Source organism: Heloderma suspectum, chromosome 5 (genome assembly GCF_057233095.1).
Source record: "Heloderma suspectum isolate Gila_16-S chromosome 5, 16-S_ref, whole genome shotgun sequence".
Taxonomy (NCBI): domain Eukaryota; kingdom Metazoa; phylum Chordata; class Lepidosauria; order Squamata; family Helodermatidae; genus Heloderma; species Heloderma suspectum.
The window spans coordinates 232,897,064-232,915,269 of record NC_139462.1 but is presented as its reverse complement, the minus strand read 5'-3'; the positions used below and the strand labels follow the sequence as shown (position 1 = coordinate 232,915,269).

The 18,206-nt window shown below is 59.6% G+C and overlaps 2 protein-coding genes across 2 annotated transcripts in view; one reads left to right on the top strand and one right to left on the bottom strand.

Moving 5' to 3' along the window:
* Nucleotides 1-8,694, top strand: part of LOC146345339 (SCO-spondin-like) — a 133,163-nt gene extending 124,469 nt beyond the window's left edge. Inside the window, exons 110-120 of the mRNA XM_084859843.1 lie at nucleotides 984-1,145; nucleotides 1,879-2,006; nucleotides 2,113-2,264; nucleotides 2,817-2,863; nucleotides 3,564-3,728; nucleotides 4,121-4,329; nucleotides 4,765-4,860; nucleotides 5,142-5,202; nucleotides 6,073-6,203; nucleotides 6,979-7,129; nucleotides 8,494-8,694. Coding sequence (XP_084715969.1) covers nucleotides 984-1,145; nucleotides 1,879-2,006; nucleotides 2,113-2,264; nucleotides 2,817-2,863; nucleotides 3,564-3,728; nucleotides 4,121-4,329; nucleotides 4,765-4,860; nucleotides 5,142-5,202; nucleotides 6,073-6,203; nucleotides 6,979-7,129; nucleotides 8,494-8,516 — 1,325 coding nt within the window. The 3' untranslated portion in view covers nucleotides 8,517-8,694. The remainder of the gene's footprint in view (nucleotides 1-983; nucleotides 1,146-1,878; nucleotides 2,007-2,112; nucleotides 2,265-2,816; nucleotides 2,864-3,563; nucleotides 3,729-4,120; nucleotides 4,330-4,764; nucleotides 4,861-5,141; nucleotides 5,203-6,072; nucleotides 6,204-6,978; nucleotides 7,130-8,493) is intronic.
* Nucleotides 8,695-11,383: 2,689 nt separating this feature from the next.
* Nucleotides 11,384-18,206, bottom strand: LOC146345338 (uncharacterized). The gene is made up of 5 exons (XM_084859842.1): nucleotides 18,013-18,206; nucleotides 17,453-17,579; nucleotides 15,762-16,145; nucleotides 14,788-14,917; nucleotides 11,384-13,209 (listed from the first exon to the last, which is right to left on the bottom strand). Exons 1-5 carry the CDS (start codon nucleotides 18,204-18,206, stop codon nucleotides 11,852-11,854), a joined length of 2,193 nt encoding a protein of 730 aa, XP_084715968.1. The 3' UTR covers nucleotides 11,384-11,851.

Below are 18,206 nucleotides of genomic sequence, written 5' to 3'. Positions count from 1 at the left end.
GACCCCCAGCTCTGAGGAGAGTCACGCCTGCCGAGGAGGGCAGCCCTGTGCGAATTCCCGCTGCACCCTCCCCTCCTGCTGCCTTATTGAACCCCTGGATGGTGCTGGCGGTGGGGGCGGAGCCTGTGGGCCGGCGGCACCTGCTCGATGTGGAGGAGGACCGGCGAACTGGCTTGGAGAGCAGGGCTGCACAGCATCTTCGGCCCAGAGGGCCCCATGTGAGGGCAGGGGGCGCACGCACAGATAGCCGCGCCCACAGACACCAGCGCCGTCTGACCAGTTGGGACGTTTTCCCACCAAGCGCACAAAGCACAGCTCAGTTCCAGACCTGTTCAGAAGGAACCGACACGGAATACGATGGGCGGGGGGACAGATTTCTAACGCACAGGCCTCTTACTTCCAGGCCTTCCCTTTGCGGGACCAGTTCCATGATGCTGCTCTTTAAATACGTTTCACATGTAAAGGTCTTTGCAAAGCCGCTCCCTTAGCTTTCAAATGCCCTTAAATCCTTCTTATCTCCAGCTGCATATTGATAGAAATGGAGTTTCCCTGCTTAGGGCCGAAGACAGCCCCCCCGCCCCCGTGGCCTATATCTAGATGGCTGTCCCTGCCCTGCTAATCTCACTGGGTGGGGGCAACACAGCCCACAGCCGAGGGTTGGCGGCCGCGACCGATGTCCCTTCGCCTTCGCCCTGTGCTGCAGCCTATAATAATCCCACACCCACTATGCAAAGGCCCAGAATCACGATTCCATCCGCCCTGGGTGTGTCCCAGTGAATGCCAGCCCCTGCTGCAGCCACCTTGGGCCATCGTTCTGTTCCTCCGCAGCAAGGCTCACCCGCACCGCCTCAGCGCTGCGCCCCGTTTGCGGCCAGGACAGCCCTCCGCTTCCGAATCCCCCTTTCTCCCAGGACTCGTGCTGGGGCGTCTCTCCCGCTCCCCACCCCGGCTGCGCCACTAACGCCTTCCCACCCTCTGCACAGCCGGCTGCCTGCTGAGCCAGTGGGCCCCCTGGAGCCCCTGCAGCGCCAGCTGCGGGGGAGGCGTGTCCGAGAGGAGCCGCAGCCTGCTGTCCCCGCCAGGGGAGCCGTGCCCTGCCCCCCTGCTGCAGCACCACATCTGCAGCCCCCAGAACTGCACCCCAGGTGAGACGCCGGGGGTCCCGGCTGCGCTGCGGCCCCGGGGCTGCCGTCCGCTTGAAGTGGGGGCGCTCAACCTCTTTCAGCCCGGGGGCCAGATTCCATCTCAGGGAAGCTCTCGGGGGCCACATTTCAGGGGTGGGTGGAGCAGAAGGCAAAATGTGCAAGGCCAAATTAAAAGGGGTGGGGCCCACATTCCCAAAACACCAGCATGTTTTAGCGTAAAGCTCTTATCGCCAGTTACTACAAGCCAGGAAACCACCAAACTGGGTGGGTGGGAGGGGGCGTGGGAAGGGGCGTGGCCTGTAGGGAACCCCAGAGGGCCAGACTGAGACCCCAGGAGGGCCAGATTTTGCCTGCAGGCCTGAGGTTCAATACCCTTGGTTTAGAATTTGCAGCTCTTGCATATTTTCTTTCCTTCGCGTGCTCAAGGGCTGCGCACACAAACGCCATTTTGGGGCCCAATTCCATGTGAGCCCAGGATCACATGAACCTACGGTCACAGGACCAGTCCCAATGCTGGTGGCTTTGGCATGTCGCTCCATGCTTTTCACAATGTGTGAACGGGGGGGCAGGGGGGTCTGGAGTCTGCAGTGATGGAGGAGGGGAGGGGAAGGCCTCGGCACCTCCGCCACCGGGCCTTGCCCAGGCGCTTGCAAGGAGGAGTGAATCTGGGCCATGGGACACTCCTTGTATCGTGACGTGTTCCTCTATCCCTCTTCCCCGCTCCCCATGCCAGAATGCCCAGGTGCCCAAGTCCACAGCGACTGCGCCAACTCCTGCCCTCAGGCGTGCTCTGACCTCCGCCCGCAAACCCAGTGCCTGCAGGAGGAATGCCAGCCTGGCTGCACCTGTCCCTCTGGCCAGGTGAGTGGCGTGCCTGTGCCCCCCCCCCAGCCCAAACATCTCTCCTGGGGGGTCTTTCTTGCCCCACTCTGGGTCTGCTGCGCCTGAGCCTCCTCTCGGCCAACAGGTGCTGCAGGATGGGACGTGCGTCCCCCCGGAAGAGTGCCGCTGCTCGCTCGGCCCGGGACCAGCCACGCCCTGGGCTGCCAACATGTCCCGAGAGGAGTGGGCCCACGAGTATCCGCCTGGCAGCCTCATTCGGCACGAGTGCAATAGCTGGTGAGCTGGGAGGGAGGGGCCGTATCCCTGAACAAGTCGGCTTGGGGGATCAGAAATGAGAGGCGAGCAGAGGGGCGGGGGTGACAACCCAAAAGGAGAGGCTGGAGCTTAGAGGCTGGTTGCATGTAAAAAAAAAAGGGTTAAACCTCCCATTAAAGGAGCTTTGGCCCCAGGACTCCATCCCAGCTGCGAAAAGGCTGGGAGATCTTGACTTGGAGCAGGGTCCGTCTCTCTTTGGGGGTGCCTGTCCAATCCCTCCGCTCAGGACTGCGGGATGAGCGTCTGTTTTTTGTGGGGAGGCCAGCTTTTAAGGTGTTTGATACATTTACATCCCACCATTCCTCTGAGGAGCTCAGTATGTCGTTCTCCTCCCCTGCGCTTTTCCTCTCAACAACCCTGTAAGGAAGGTCAGGCTGAGAGAGAGCTACTGGCCCAGGGTCAGCCAGTGACGGAACAGGGATTCGAACCTGGGTCTCCCTGGCCCTAGTCCCGCACACTGATCGCTGGTCTGCCCCGGCTCTCTTCCGCTTGCACTTGTCTTTGGCTCCACAGTGTCTGCCGGGGGGGAGTCTTCAGGTGCACCCAGGAGGACTGTGACGGTAAGAGGCCGCCAGGGCCCTCCCTGCCTCCCCACGGCCTGCTGGGCTTCCCTTCCAGACCTGTAGGCAGGCGGTGGGCCAGCCGCTCCCCGAACACTCTCTCTGCAGGGGCTGCGCATTTGGGGCCTCCATCCTGCTGTGACCCTCCGCCCCCTTTTCCTTTTCCCCGCACCCCCGCTGTAGAGGATGAGGGAGGCGCCCCGAGGAAGAGGCTGTGGCCCTCGCACACCCACAGGTCCCGGAAGGGAGCTGGGAGCTTGAGGGAGCAACGGCGGGCGGGACTCTTGGCTCTTTTCTGCCGCTGCCGCCCTCCCTCCACCTGGCTCGGCCCAGCTGCAGAGCAGGCAAGCCAGGCTGAAGGGAGGGCTCCTCTCAGCAAGCCTGCTTTCCGTGCAAAGCTCTGAGGCATGCAAACACTGCCTCTGAACATGTGCAGAGTGCATTTCTCTTGTCCCCGAACCTTTAGCCAATTTCCTTCTCTAAGATTAGAGAGCTGCCTTGACCTCTGGAATCTCTCGTTTTAGGACTTGCCCCCCAGGGCCGGGCCATGGGTGCTGTCCCCATTCGGGCAGTATCTGGGCTTTTCCTTCCCACCCACCCCTGCTTTCTTCTGCCATCTTGGGCTCCCTGCGGGCCCTGGGCTCAACCTCCCCCTCCGTGCTGGCCAGCCCTCCTCAGCCAGGCGCTCTCCCTCCCGCAGTGCCGTGTGCCTGGTCGCCCTGGTCGCCCTGGTCGCCCTGCTCCGTGAGCTGTGGCATGGGAGAGCAGCGCTCCTGGCGGCACCGGCTCCAGCTGCGGCTGTACGGTGGGGCAGAATGCGAGGGGCCTGCGGTGCGCCAGACGCCCTGCGCCCTCCCGGACTGTGGTGAGACAGAGTGACTTTCGCAGCCCTCCCACCCGCAGCAGTTCCCTCCCAGCCCCACTCCTGCCCTCCGGAAAGGAGGCGGAGGGGCAGCTGCAGAGCAGAGCTATCCCGGAGGGAAGATGGGAGGCCTGCCGGGCCAGGGAAGCCTGCACAAGTGCGTGCTGGGAGGGCATCGACGCAGGGCTGTGGCGCATGGGCCGGCAACCTCTGGCCCTTGAGACAAGCCACCTGGCCCACGGAGGCGTGGGCTCCCTGGGCAGACCGCCCCCCGTCCTGCCTCCTGGCCTGGAGGCTTTGCGAGCAGGCGGGGAGAGGAGCCCCCTTCCTCTCTCTGATTAGCAGCTGGGCAGGCCGGGGTGCTGACTGGCCTCACACGCTCTCTCCTGGCCCAGCCTGCCCTGGCGGCGAACACTGGCTCCGAGCTGGCTCCTCGGCCCCCTGCGAGCGCAGCTGCCACCAGATCTATGAGGACCCGCCAGAGAACTGCAGCGCGGGGGCAGCCCAGGGCTGCGTGTGCCAGCTGGGCCACTACCGGAACAGCAGTGGCCGCTGCGTCCTGGCCGCTCACTGCGAGTGTGAGCACGGAGGCCAGGTGTACCTGGTGAGTGTGAGCACTGGCCGCTTTTGTGGCGGAGCGGGAGGGGAGCTTAAACACAGCCGAATGCCCCAGCCCAGCCTGCCCAAACCCGTGCCTGCCAGATGGATAGGACTACAGCTCCCATCAACCCAGCCAGGAGCCCTGTGCTTTCCCAAGGCTACCTGTCAGAGCCACAGACCGCCTGGAACTGCTTCCCAGAACACCGGCCTGCGGCCACCTTTCTGACTCCCTTTAGATCCCTCCTCCAAGCCCACTTTTCCCCATTCCTTTGGGGAGGATGGGAGTTGTAGTCCAACCCTTCTGGAGGGTGCCCGCTTGGGGAATTCTGCCTCAGATCCCCACCCGCCACTTCCCCTGTGCTCCAGGAGGGCTGCTGCAGCCTCCGCCCTCAGAGAGCCCAGCCCCTCCAGCATTGTTCCTCCTTCCCCCACCCCGCAGGCCGGTGCTGAATGGCGCGATGGCTGTGAATCTTGCCGCTGCCTGAACGGGAGGGCCGTGTGCGAGGCCGGCTGCCCCACGCTCACCTGCCTGGAGGTACCGCTCCTAAAGGGCCCTGCAGCGCACGGAAATTAATCCATGGGAAGCCAAAGCAGCGGGTGGGGGGAACCGACGCCGAGCGGAAGTTGCGCCTTTTGGCACCAAACACCCGTCCCCTAACATGGGGTGTTCGGGGCTGGCTGTGGCTGCTTGAAGAGTGGGGGGAAACGCAGTTTGCACATGTTCAGTGGCACCAGTGTGTCGCCGGAATTTAGAACCGGGGCTTGGCCTGAGTCCTGCCCCACATCAAGTCCCGCATCTGTTCTCTCTCTCCTCAGGGAGAAGCGAAAGTGCAGGAGCCCGGCAGTTGCTGCCCTGTCTGCCAGAAGGAGCTGCCTGGTACGTGCGTTTGTGGGAGGCGCAGGGCTGCTGTGCCCCACAGAGCCAAAGCCGGCTTCCCGCAGGAGGCAGCTCACTCTCCAGGCTGCGAGGACCTTGTGCCTTTACTGCCAACACTGTGTGCGTGGGGGGGCCTTCAGGCTGGCAGAATGATGGGATCTCTGTCTGTGTTTTTGAGCCCCAAGATCCACCAACTGCTCAAAAGGCGCACACACGGAATTAGGGAATGATGATGGCAGGCGTTTGTTTGGACTGAGAACTGAATGGAACCTCAGTCCTTCTACGTAAAAACACACTCCTGATTACCCCAAGTTTTCTTCATTTCAGCAGTATACTTTCAGGCAGACAAGGGGTCGTTTTGCTGCTGCTGCTGCTGCTGTTAAATAATTGGGAGCAGTGGAAGCTGGTGGCTCCGCTGTCAGTGGGGCGGTGGATCCGCTCCGGGTTTCAGTCAGAACGCTAAAGGAGCTCTCCAAGGTGCAGAAGCACCTTGGAGAGCTCCTTTAGCGTTCTGACTGAAACCCGGAGCGGATGCACCGCCCCACTGACAGCGGAGCCACCAGCTTCCACTGATTGGGAGTCCGGATCCCTTGCCGATCAACCAGAGATCTCCCAGCAGATCCAGATCTCCTTTCCGCCCACCCCAAGCAAGGGCCCCTTCCCCCAAATCAGACCTTGGTTCTCTGTGCGTCTCAGTAACGGCAGGGCCCTTCCCGGGAAAGCGTTTGGAGGTGATGAAGCTGAGCGGAGCTGGCGGGTCCTCACACCCTCCTGCTCGTGGCCCCTCTCTCCCCCCTGCTGCTGGCCGTGTCCCCTGCGCCCCAGTCGGCCTGGCTGGGATCATCCCATTGTCCTCCTGTTCCCATGCAGAGGAGCCGCGGCCTGACTGCCAGCACTACACAGAGCTGCGCAACATCTCCAAGGGGCCTTGCTTCCTGGCCGACGTGGAGGTGAGCTACTGCAGCGGGCGGTGCGCCTCCCACACCAACGTCATCCCTGAGGTAAGTCAGGGCGACACCAAGAACCCTCCTGGGCCTCCCCTCCCTGGCCTCCCTCGTTCAGGCCCATCTCAGATAAGTCCCTGCTGGGTCTACGTATCAGGGCAGGCAGAGAGACAGAGAGCAAACAGGCCGTGCCGACTGCTCCTCCTCCTCCCCACCACTGTCGCCTGGGCCAAGGCGAGAGGGAGGTGAACTAGCAAGTTGCAGCAAGGAAAAGGAGGAGCGACTCCGGGGGGCTCTGCTGGGGTGTGGGCCCCCGGCAGATACCCAGCTGTGCCTACCCTTGACGCTGCCCCTGCCGTGCATCTCTTTTAAATCAGGGGTGTGGGACCTCATTCAGCTCAAGGGCCGGATTAAAATCCAGAGATGCACTTGCGGGGTGGGCTGCCTGCCCGTGATGGGGCGGGGCCAGAAACACCTGCCTATTTCAGCCTAAAGCGTAACCAAGTCCTAGGAGAGGCATTTCACCTTTTAGAAAGGGGAGGGGGAATTCTGCAGAAGCCTGGAAACCACCAATGATCGGTGGCTGGGGGAAATGGGGTGGGGTCCGCAGAAGGGGGCGTGGCCATCTGGGGCATCCTGGGGGGATTAGGACCGCAGGCGGGCTGAATTTGGCCCACAGGCCTGAGGTTCAAGACCCGTTTTCAACCAAGATCCCGTCCCTCCCAGCCCGGGCCTCAGGTCTCCCCGCGTGGCCCGTCTTGCCTCCCAGCAATGCCCGCTCCCCTCTCCCAGAACCGGGAGCGATTGCTGGATGGCGCCCGTCCCCTTGCAGGAGCCGTACCTGCAGACCTTCTGCGACTGCTGCAGCTACCGCCTGGACCCGGTCAGCCCCGTCCGCATCCTGAACCTGCAGTGTGAAGGCGGCGAGACGGAGCCCGTGGTGCTGCCCGTCATCCACGGCTGCGAGTGCAGCAGCTGCCAAAGTGAGACGAATGCGCGGGCCCTGGGGGGGCTGGGCCCAAGCCTCGTTCCGCCTGAGGGCCGGGCCCCATTCCAGAGGCGCTCCTGAGGGCCGCATCCAGGGTGAGAAGGGCCGGAGGCAGGAGGGGAGGAGACAAGGCACCAGCCTCTTTTAGCCTGAAGCGCTCGATGCCTGGAACTAACAGCACCTGCAGCAACAGCAGCTGCGTGGCACTGAACTGAATCAGGATAACCACCTTTCACAACAGCGGTGGAAGAAGGGGGTTTGGGCAGAGCCGGGGTGTGGCCTTCTGGGGAACTTTGGGGGGCCCTGGATTGGGACCCCAAGGGACCCAATTTGACTCACGGCCTGAAGGCCAACTCCCCAAGCTGACATAAAAGGAGCCCTGCTGAACCAGGCTGAAGGCCCGCCCGCCCACTGCCGTTTCCACACTGACCAGCCAGAAGGCTCTGCGGAGACCCTAAGCAGCACAGGCAAGCACTAGCCCTCCTGTCCCCAGCAACTGATGTTCAGAGCTACACTACTCCTGTGCCTGGGGGTTCTCCTTGGCTATCCTGTGGACAGACGTGTCCTCTGTGACTGTGCCTAATCCCCTTTCAAAGCCACCTCAGCCAGTGGCCATCCCCACATCTTGCGGCAGCAAGTTCCTTGGGTGAGTGATGTGCTCTCCCTCAGCGGAGGATGAGATCCGGCAGCCGACGCCTCCTCCCTATTTCCAGCCTGCCCATTTTGCCATGACGGGGCCTCTACTTCTGAGGAGCGGCAGCAGCCCTGGCTCCATCTTCTACAATACGTGCCACTCTTTCAAGCCACAGACTGATTTCTCTCCCTCTCTCTTCAGTAACCGTTGGGAGGTGGGGCACAGCAGAACTGTGCACGCCGTTCCAAATGTGGCTGCCCCATAGATCTGCATAAGGGTCCCACAGCCCTGGCAGGTTCATTTTCAGGCCCTTTCCAATGATGCCTGCTGTGGAATTCACCGTTTTCATACTCAGAATTGCTTTCTAATGATCGCTGGCATGGAATGACGTTTTCATTGAACTTCCCACCATGACCCCAAGACCCTTTTCCTGAGATCACATCAGCGAATATGTGATGTTAGGATCTTATGTTTCAATATGCATTACTTTATACCAGCCTTCTCCCAACCTGGTGCCCTCCAGATGTGTTGGACTATAACTCCCAGCAGCCCCCAGCCAGCTATACATGGCCCGCTGGGGGCTGCTGGGAGTTGTAGTTTGACACATCTGGAAGGCACCAGGTTGGGAGAAAGCTGCTTTCCAATTCCATGAAACCAAATTTGCTGTCCATCTCCCAGTCTCCTGGTCTCACCACCCTCCTGGTTTCCTTTCTTCTCTGCTGCAGGCGGCGACCTCTCCAAGCGCTGACGACACCCCTGCAGGTGCAAGACCACGCCCCTTCGCGTTGGAATGGAACTTCTCTTTTCCTAATGCAGCTCTGCCCCCTGCAAGTTTCCTCTCTGGATCCTGCCTCTCAACCCCCACTCCTCTGCATGGATTTTTTTTAAAAAAATTGCAATGCAATAAAATCAGCCAACAGCTTCACACGGGGCTCATTTTATTCATTTTCACTAGCAAACAGACCTGGCTTTGCAAGGGCTGGAATAGGCCTTAGTCTGATGCAGTGAAGCCTTTGAGCAAACTTACACAGCTGTCAAATTGTGCCTGCCCTGGCTGAATGAAGCAAATTGTGCCTGCCACCCCCAAGCCCCCTATGGGAGGGGTCTGTCCACTCCATTCCCCTTAGAGGGAGCTGCTGCCCTGCAGAAGAGATGGGGCAGGCATAGAACTCTCTCCCTCGGCCTCCTAATCTCCCCTGGCTTCAAACTGTATGGGCTGCAAAGCGATGTGCTGGCTAAGGAAGTCTGCTGCTGGTGGCTGAAGATGTTACTGCAGGCTTCGATCACATCAACACATTTAAATTAATTAAAATTAATGCATGCATTTTAAAAACAAAATAAACCCGGGTGCATACCCCTAGGGTTCCCTTAGTGTGCATGCCAAGTTGGTGTCTGGGATTCACCATCTTGGTGCTATGGCACAGATGGACAGACAGACACCCATCCTCTTTTATTATTATATGGGACTCTAGAGCAAGACCTCCACAGGTGGAGGCAGAGCGGGAAAGGGGGAAGAGCGCACCAGAGCAGTTTGTTCCCAACACCATGGTTTACGTATGTGGGAGGAGAGGCTGCTGCAGCCACTACCCACCCTCTCCATATCCTTCCGTCAAATGCTTTCTGGGAGAAACGCGTTTGGGGGGGTGACGGCGACCAGCTCAGCTAAAGGAAGTCACTTGCAGCAAAATGATGAAGCCAGCCACCAGATCGTCATCAAAATGGTTTCTTCCTCCCGCATCTCACTTTCTCAACACATCGACAAAATAGCGGAGGACGGAACGCGGCAACTAGTGACTGAAGCTGGTTAGGACAGGAGGAGACAATGTTGAGGGCGTAGCTACACTACAAACGGGCCCGTCATGGGGACCAGCTCAGGCCAAGAGAGGAGCCCATATAAGCAGCTCCTGGGCCCAGCCCTCCACCGGCCCCAACTGGCGCTGCAGGTGTGCGCCTGACTGATGTGGCTGGAAGTTCTCACCCCTGCTCTGCTTCAGCCTGTAGAGAACCCTGGGCGGCAACCCGCTGGGCTCCCCAACAGGGCTGGGCAGATGGTAGCTCTCCAGATGTTTTGGACTTTAACTCCCAGAAGCCCCTGCCAAGCATGGCCAGCGATCAGGAATGAGCTGAAGTCCAAAACATCTGGAGATCCACCATCTGCCCAGCCCTGCTCTAGAGGAAGGAAGACTGGGATACACATGTGACGTATGACTGAAACGAAAGGAGGCCGCCACAATAATGTTGCCCCCCAGCCCAAAGGGGGGCAGTCCTGTTCAATGCCCCAGCATGTCTGGGACAGGAACCTTCTCATCCAGGCTGCTTTCAAGAGTGGGGAAGAGATAAAAGAATATCTTGTTTTCTCCCACCTGCCAGTCCACTTGGGGTGGCATATAGCGCTAGAAGGCTGCCAGTCCCAAACTGGGGCACTGGACAAGATGTGGGGGGGCCCTCTGGAAAATTCGAAAGGGAAAAGCTGCCTGTTTCCTTCCTCTCCAAATTCCCTCTGTACTGACGAGGGGGGTCCCCCTTTAATGCGGGAACTATTCTGAGTAGCAACGCTGCCTGGGGTTGCTTTGGTGTCTCACCTTCTTGGGGTCCTACCCAGCAAACCCTGCACTCTCTAGGGCCCCGGGGGAACAACATCCCTTCTCTCTCTAGGGTTGCTTCTGGACAGAGAGCTCCTAGTACTTACTAACCAAAAGGCCTTGTGCGGCTCGTCCATCTTTGCCACCCTAAGGGATATTTTTTTGGTAAGAAAAAAGACAGCAGCAGCAGTGGAAAACACACGAGGATTACAGATAGAAGACGACATCAGTCGGATCCCCGCATAAAACAGACATGAATGAGGCAGGGCGCTTGCACAATAAAACAGCTTTCCCCAACCTGGCGCCCTCCAGATGTGTTGGACTACAACTCCCATCATCCTCCAGCTGTAGTTCAACACATCCGGAGGGCACCAGGTTGGGGAAAGCTGATAAAAACCTTATCTAGACACACCCTAGGATATGCTGCCTCTTCCCCAACCATTTTCTTAACAGGACTCTCACGTTGCTTCGCAGGGCAAAACTACCTGCTATGTCAAACATGTAGCATGCAGCTCAATCACACTCTCTTATTCACTTCCGTGGATTGCGATCACTGTGCACAGGTGGTGGAGGTTTAAACCTTCCCACCAAGTTGCTTTTTCCATTTAAATTCACCATCCACTACCACTATGGGGGCTAAAAGAAGAAAAAGAAAAAACTCAACTGGCATCAATTGAGATCGGTTTCGATTTTCAGCTCTTGCACATGCGCACAGGGGCGGGGTGTGTGTGTGTCAGGGGTCATCAATTTAAAGGAAGGAAGCAGTTGGGTGGGAAAGTTTAAACCTCCCCACCCCATGTACAGGGGCCCCAATCCAGATTGGAGACTTACATGGAAGTAAATACAAGAGTGTGGATGAGCTGCATGCTATGTACTTAACGTAGTGTACAGTTTGGCCTGCAAGGAAGGAACATGAATTAAGCAGCTGACAAGAGGATAAGGGCGGAGGCACAGCTGCTCCACCCCAATCTGGTGCGGTGAAAATCAGGGGCTCTGGGTGTCGCTCTGGAGCATGAACTCATCCAAACCAGGCCCAAATTAAGCTCCCTAACTTCCCATGAGTCACCAGAAGGCTCCTTTGCAGCTGGAGGGGGACATGCTCCGGGCCTGCTTCTTACTAGTGATGGAAAGGGGCACAGGAGCCTGCAAGGAATCCATCCCACCTGGTGGGTGGCAGCACCGGGGTCTCTGTCCCCAGCCCTGGAATCTGTGTTGGCTCTCACTGAGAATCTTGGCGGATCTGGTCAGTTCCCACCGGAATCCGTCACGGGGTCTCCATCACTCCATTTTAATTGGTTTGGTTGGCTCTGCGGTAACTGGGCAGCCCCATACAGTGAGTGCTGCAATCATCGAAATGAGAGGCCAGGAAATGGGAAGTCTTCAGGTTCTACGAAAAAGACCTGAAATGGAAGTGCGAGATGCGTCTCTCGCAGTTTCTGGAACCAAACAGCCAACGGGGAAAATGCGGGAGCCCGGTCGAGTGATGTTGGCGTGGTCCGATTCACGGCGTTGGCATCTTTACAGCTGTGGGCCCCTGGAGGTCCGGGGCGACTCCCAGGCAGCCCTTGCCCGGCTGGGCTGCTCCTCCACACCCCGAGCGAGGCGACTGAAGCCCAGCCTCGCTGTCCTTGGGCTGGCCAGCTGGGGCCTGCCCCGCGTCAGGCTGCGGCTCCGATCTGGGCCGGGCAGCCGTTCCCTGGGGCGTGGAGGGGTGCGCCCGCCGCCTGTGGGCAGCCAGGCTACGCATGCGCGGGAAGCTCCCCCCGCACTCGGCGCAGATGAGCTGGGCGGGGGCGTCGTGCGCCCGCTGGTGGGAGAGCAGCGCCTTCCGCAGGCGGAAGCGCGCCCCGCAGCGGGCGCAGGAGAAGGGCTTCTCCCCCGTGTGCAGCCGCGCGTGCAGCTTGAGGGTGACCCTGTCCTTGAAGCTGCGGGGACAGCCCTCGCAGCGGTAGGGGCGCTCGCCCGTGTGGATGCGCGCGTGGCTCAGCAGGTGGTGCTTCTGGGTGAAGCGCTTGCGGCACACCTCGCATGAGAAGGGCTTCTCACCCGTGTGCACACGCCGGTGGATCACTAGGTGGTGCTTGTGGCTGAAGATCTTGCCGCAGCTCTGGCAGGCGAAGGGCCTGGCGCCGGTGTGCACGACCTGGTGCATCAGCACGCCGGCCCGGTCCTTGAAGGCCTTCCCGCACTCGGGGCAGGGGAAGGGGCGGTCTCCCGAGTGGCCGCGCCGGTGGGTCTGCAGGTGGTGCTTCTGGGTGAAGCGCTTGCCGCAGTCGGGGCAGGGGAAGGGGCGCTCGCCCGTGTGCACGCGCCGGTGGGTCATCAGGTGGTGCTTGTGGCTGAACAGCTTGCCGCAGTCGGCGCACGCCAAGGGCAGCTCCCCGGAGTGGGCCCTCCGCTGGTGCGTCAGGAGCAGCTTCTGCAGGCGGAAGGCACTGCCGCACTCGCCGCAGGCAAACGGCCGCTCCCCACCGTGCACCCGGAGGTGGGTGCCCAGGTGCTGCCTCTGGGTGAAGCGGCGCCCGCACTCGCCACAGGCGAAGGGCCGCTCGCCCGTGTGGATGCGCTGGTGCGTCAGGCGGGCTGCTCTGCTCTTGAAGCGCTTCCCGCACTCCGGGCAGGTGAGGGGGCACGCCTCCGCCGCCAGCGCCCCGCCGGCCGCTCGCTGCTGCGCCAGCCTCACCCGGCCCACACCCGGCCCCGCCAGCGCCCCGCCCAGCCTCCCGGGTTGCTGGTGGATGCCCTCCCTGTCGGCCTCCAGGCCCCGCAGGAGAAGCGTCTCTAAGAAGACGGCCTGGACGTATCTCCTGCCGTGGCAGGCCACTGTCTCCTCTTCCTCCTTTACTCTGATATCACAGCCTGCCGAAAGGAAGAAGAAGAAAGAGCGGGTCCAGGTTATATAGGGCAGTTTTGCTAGGCAGAGGCTCTCTCAATTCCTCACCAAGCCCTCCTCCACCTGCTCGAGTTGAGCCCCCCTTGCGGCTGGGCAGGGGACAGAAGGCATCCCCCCACAACACAGCATCACCTGTCATGACAGAAGAACCAGACCAAAGGTCCCTCTAGTCCAGGAGTGCAGAAGCACAGGCCCCTGGGCCACATCTGGCCCACCTCTGGTCCCAATCTGGCCATCCAGGGTTCCCCCAATGGCCATGCCCCTTCCCCTGGCCCCACACCATTCCCCCCCACTGCCAGTCCTTTGGTGGCTTCCTGGCTTGTCTGCCTTTTTCCCCCACTCAAAAAGGCTGAAATGCCTCTCTGAGGGCTGAGTTACTGACAGCAAAGCTGTAATATAAAATACACTGGTATTTTTGGCCCCGCTCCTTTGGCCTTGCCCACCACTAGCATGCGGCCCCGAGAGCTTCTCTGAAATTGGATTCAGTCCTCAGATTGAAAGAGGTTCTGCACCCCTGATCTAGTCCGCAGTGGCCACGCAGACACTTCCAAGGGGAGACATGATAGAGGTGCACAAAATCATGCCTGGTGTGGAAAATGTGGATAGGGAGACATTTTTCCCCTCTCTCAAAACACTTGAACCCAACGGGGTCGTCCCATGAAGCTGATTAGTGAGAGATTCACGACAGAGAAAAGGAAGGACAGCTTCACACAGCACAGAGTTAAACTATGGGATTCACTACCACAAGATGTGGTGATGGCCATCAGTTTGGATGGCTTTTAAAAAGGGGGCTGGACAAATTCCTGGAGGAGAGGGCTATCAATGGCTGCCAGTCCTGATGGCTCTGTGCTCCCTCCAGTACCAGAGGCAGGGAACCTATGTACACCAGTAGCTGGGGAACATGGGTGGGCATGCCCTGCTTGTGGGTCCCTGGTTGACAGCTGGTCGGCCACTGTGTGAACAGAATGCTGGACTAGATGGGCCCTTGGTCCGATCCAGCCGGGCTCTTCATATGTCCTTATGTTCCATCATGCCTTCAGCAGGGTGGGAAGGCAACACCCCCCCCATGTCCTTTCTCTCTCCCATAATTGGAGGCATCTTGCTGGCATACACGGATTTTGCTAATATGGCCACTTTATGGTGATGGACCCATCCTCAATTTGTCCAACCCTTTTTCAGAGCACTCTGAGCTGGTGGTCATCGCCTGGTGCATTTGACACATTTTGTGCTGTTCCAAAATGAATGAATAACATGTTTGGTTTTTTTTAATCAATGGATTAGTCCTGAACTAAAAGCCAGGAAATTTTCCTGCAGTGATGGAGAACTCTAAATGTTGAGAGGGAGCAAATAACTTCCCTTCATTTGGAGGGACCGGATGCCGGAGCATCTGCGGCAATGTGCCAAAGTGGGAGCTGGTCCGGCATCACAATGGGCAGACTTGTGATCAGCCTTGGGTTCTGCCCAGCCTGCACTCACTGGGACCCCTGGTTTGCTCCAGAGCGCCCTGCCACAGCTGTGTGCCACAATAAATGCATCTGCTTTACCCAGTGAAGTGACCAGTTCGTAGTTCTCCTGCATGACATCCTGGTGAAGCTGCTGCTGCCATTCCTCGAGTTCCTCCCACTCTTCCGGGGAGAAATAGACCGTGACGTCCTCCAGCGTCACCTGCGAGGCCTGGAAGAAGAAAGCAAGTGCAGCTCAGCAAAGCCCCTGCCCAGCGCCCAGGAAACGCCAGTGTATGCATGTTATTAAACTTCCGGCCGGCCATCACTGGGGCTCAGGGTGGATTGCAATACAACAACACATGCACAGATCTGTACATTAGAAAAGAAAAGGTCAGAGGAAAAACGCAAAGTCAGAAATCCTGCACTCCATACGTTCATGCTCCCACCCCATGCCTAACTATTGTGCAAGAGCAAAACATCATTTCGAGCCCGTAAAATTTTGGTGGCGCTTCCCACGAGAGCTCCTGCGTTGGAGAGGCTGCTGCTCTGGACCCCCTGCAGATCGCGCACAGCCAGCTCGGGCAGGGAACGGAAGAGAGCCCCCTGAACAGCCACCGTCCCCCTGCAACCCACCCACCCTTTATATCCCAGACTTTCGAGCGAAACTCACGCTGACAATCCCCAGAGCGCTCCCCAGCCCTACTGTGCCACTGCCGCCACCGGGCTCCCAGGGCGGAATGCAGAGGCGGCCCTGCGTCGGGAGCGAGCGCGCCGGCGGCCCCCGCCTGTCCCCAGCCCCCTTGGGGCAGACAGTCCGCCCACAACCAGGCACGCGCGCAGCGGGATCGCCTCCTCGGGCAGCCTCCCCGGACACCGAGCACCGCCCTGCCTCCCGCCCCGCCAGCCCAGGGGGCCCGGCCGCCGCTGGCCGCGCGCCTCCCGTCCCCCGGTCCCGGCGCGCCTCCTCGCGCTGCCGGCCTCAGCCTGCGGCCTCCTCGGGCGGGAGCTGCGCTGGGCTCCGGCCCCGGGAGGCGCGCAGGGAGGGCCCGGGTCGGGGCAGGCAGGGGCCCTACCGCAGCGCCGAGCATCGCCTGTCTCCTTCGGCGGGCCTGGGCGGCGGCGGCTGGAGCTGCAGAGCCGGGGCGGGCGGGCGCCTCCCTCGCCGGCGGCGCTTGGAGAGGCGCGGGCGAGCGCGCCGCGGGGGCGGCCCTCGCCGGCAGGCAGCGAGGCGGGCGGGGGCGCCCCGGCCGCTCGCCGGCCCAGCCGAGGCCTCCCCGCCGGATCAGCGCCGCTGCCCGGGCGGAAGGCCACGGCGAGCTGCTGAACCGGATCCGCTTGGCCGGCGGAGGCGAAGCCCAGGAGACGCCCTCCGACCGCCGCGCGCCCGGCCTGCAGCGGCGCGCTCGCCTCCCCCCGCCCGGCCGCCTCCCGAGGGGTCCGAAGCGCTCTGCGCCCCGCTCCGGTCGCGAGTGTCAGGAACCCTGGCAACATTGTCGCCGACGGTAGTCCTACTTAGAGCAGGCCCATTGACATGAATGGGACTGGCGCCAGACCAGCGTGGACGCAACCCAAGTCTGGTGCTTTAGCTCGAGCGCAGGCGAAGGCGTTCAACTGGATGGCCCCTGCCACAGTTCATAGAACCACAGAACAGGAGGGTTGGAAGGGGCCTACAAGGCCATCGAGTCCAACCCCCTGCTCAGTGCAGGAATCCAGGTCAGAGCATCCCTGGCAGGTGGCTGTCCAGGTCTTGAAGGCCTCCAGTGTGGGAGAGCCCACCGCCTCCCTGGGGAATTGGTTCCACTGTTGTATTGCTCTTACAGTCAGGACGTTTTTCCTGATGTTCAGCCGGAATCTGGCTGCCTGTCACTTGAGCCCGTGATTCCGTGTCCTGCACTCTGGGATGATCAAGGAGAGATCCTGGCCTTCCCCTCTGTGACAACCTTTCAAGTACTTGGAGAGTGCTATCATATCTCCCCTCAGTCTTCTCTTCTCAGGGCTTAACACGCCCAGTTCTTTCTGTCTCTCCTCATAGGGCTTTCTTTCCAGTCCCCTGATCATCTTTGCTGCCCTCCTCTGAACCCTCTCCAGTTTGTCTGCATCCTTCTTAAAGTGTGGCACCCAGACTGGACACAGTACTCCAGATGAGGCCTAACCATTGCTGAGTAGAGGGGAACTAGGACTTCCTGGGATTTGGAAACTATGCTTCTATTAATGCAGCCCCAAAGAGCATTGGCCTTTTTTGCAGCCACATCACATTGTTGGCTCATATTCAGCTTGTGATCAACAACAATTCCAAGATCCTTCTCGCTTGTAGTGTTGTTGAGCCACGTATCCCCCATCTTGTAAGTGTGCATTTGGTTTCTTTTTCCTAGGTGCAGAACTTGGCATTTATCCCTATTAAATGTCATTCTGTTGTTTTCTGCCCAGCGCTCCAGTCTATCCAGATCACTTTGAATTTTGTTTCTGTCTTCCAAAGTATTAGCTATCCTGCCCAATTTGGTGTCATCTGCAAATTTGATCAGCATTGCCTGCACCTCCTCCTCCAAGTCATTCATAAAAATGTGGAAGAGCACTGGGCCCAGGACTGAGCCCTGCGGTACCCCACTCATTACCTCTCCCCAGTTGGAGAAGGTCCCATTGATGAGCACTCTTTGAGTCCGATTCTGTAGCCAACTGTGGATCCACCGGATCGTTGTTTCATCTAGCCCACTTTTAGCTAGTTTGCTCATCAGGAGATCATGGGGCATGCATGTTCTGCATGCACATTGCTCTCTTCAGGGAAGCCGCCCCAGATGTGCCCCGGCGACTTGCCACTGTTAACGCCACAGCCCCCACAGGTCTGGCAGCGTCCAGTGGTGTAAGTGGGCGCAGGATGAGGCCCGAAGAGACATCTGAATTTAGAGCAGCCAGGCATCTCGTGGCACCTTGAAGGTGAGCCAGTGTATTCTGGCATAAGCTTTCCTGGAAAGAGCATCTCCTTTACAGGACAGACAAACCGTAACAGATGCGCCCATTACCTAGTAGCACGCGGCTTTTATGTACCAATGAAGAGTTCTGGGCCTTTGCTGGCTGGGGCATGATGGGGGCTGCAGTCCAACACACCTGGAGGGCACCCAGCTGCAGAAGGCTGCTTCATGTTATAGGAATGGTTAATAGGGTGGTTGAGAACGGAGGCACAGTTCTTTGTGGCCATTTCTCCTATTTCCAGCAGAGGCTGGTGGCTCCATTGTCCCTGGGACAGTGAATCTGCTCCGGGTTTCAGTCAGAAGCCTAAAGGCGTTCACCACCCCACTGACATGGGAGCCACCAGCCTCCACTGCCTACCTCCGCATCCTTAGTTCCACCCTCGTATTTTTCAGATGGACCCAGAGCACAACAGACTTTCCTAGCTCAGGTGATGGCAAAGGGGGCAGGAGGCACCCTGGGTAAATCGCCAGGAAGGCAACAGGTCCAAACAAGCACCGCTTTGTGGGCATTTTCAGCCTTTGGCAGTCTGGAAATCCAGTTTCCACGCACAT

Excerpts from the sequence above, each read along its gene's own strand:
- LOC146345338 (XM_084859842.1), bottom strand. The coding sequence starts at position 18,206 with ATGTGCGTGGAAACTGGATTTCCAGACTGCCAAAGGCTGAAAATGCCC. Across the intron at positions 16,146-17,452 it reads GCTTCCCTGAAGAGAGCAAT|CGGGGCGCAGAGCGCTTCGG; the intron begins GTGCATGCAGAA and ends TCGCGACCGGAG. Across the intron at positions 13,210-14,787 it reads CGAACTGGTCACTTCACTGG|GCTGTGATATCAGAGTAAAG; the intron begins GTAAAGCAGATG and ends TCCTTTCGGCAG.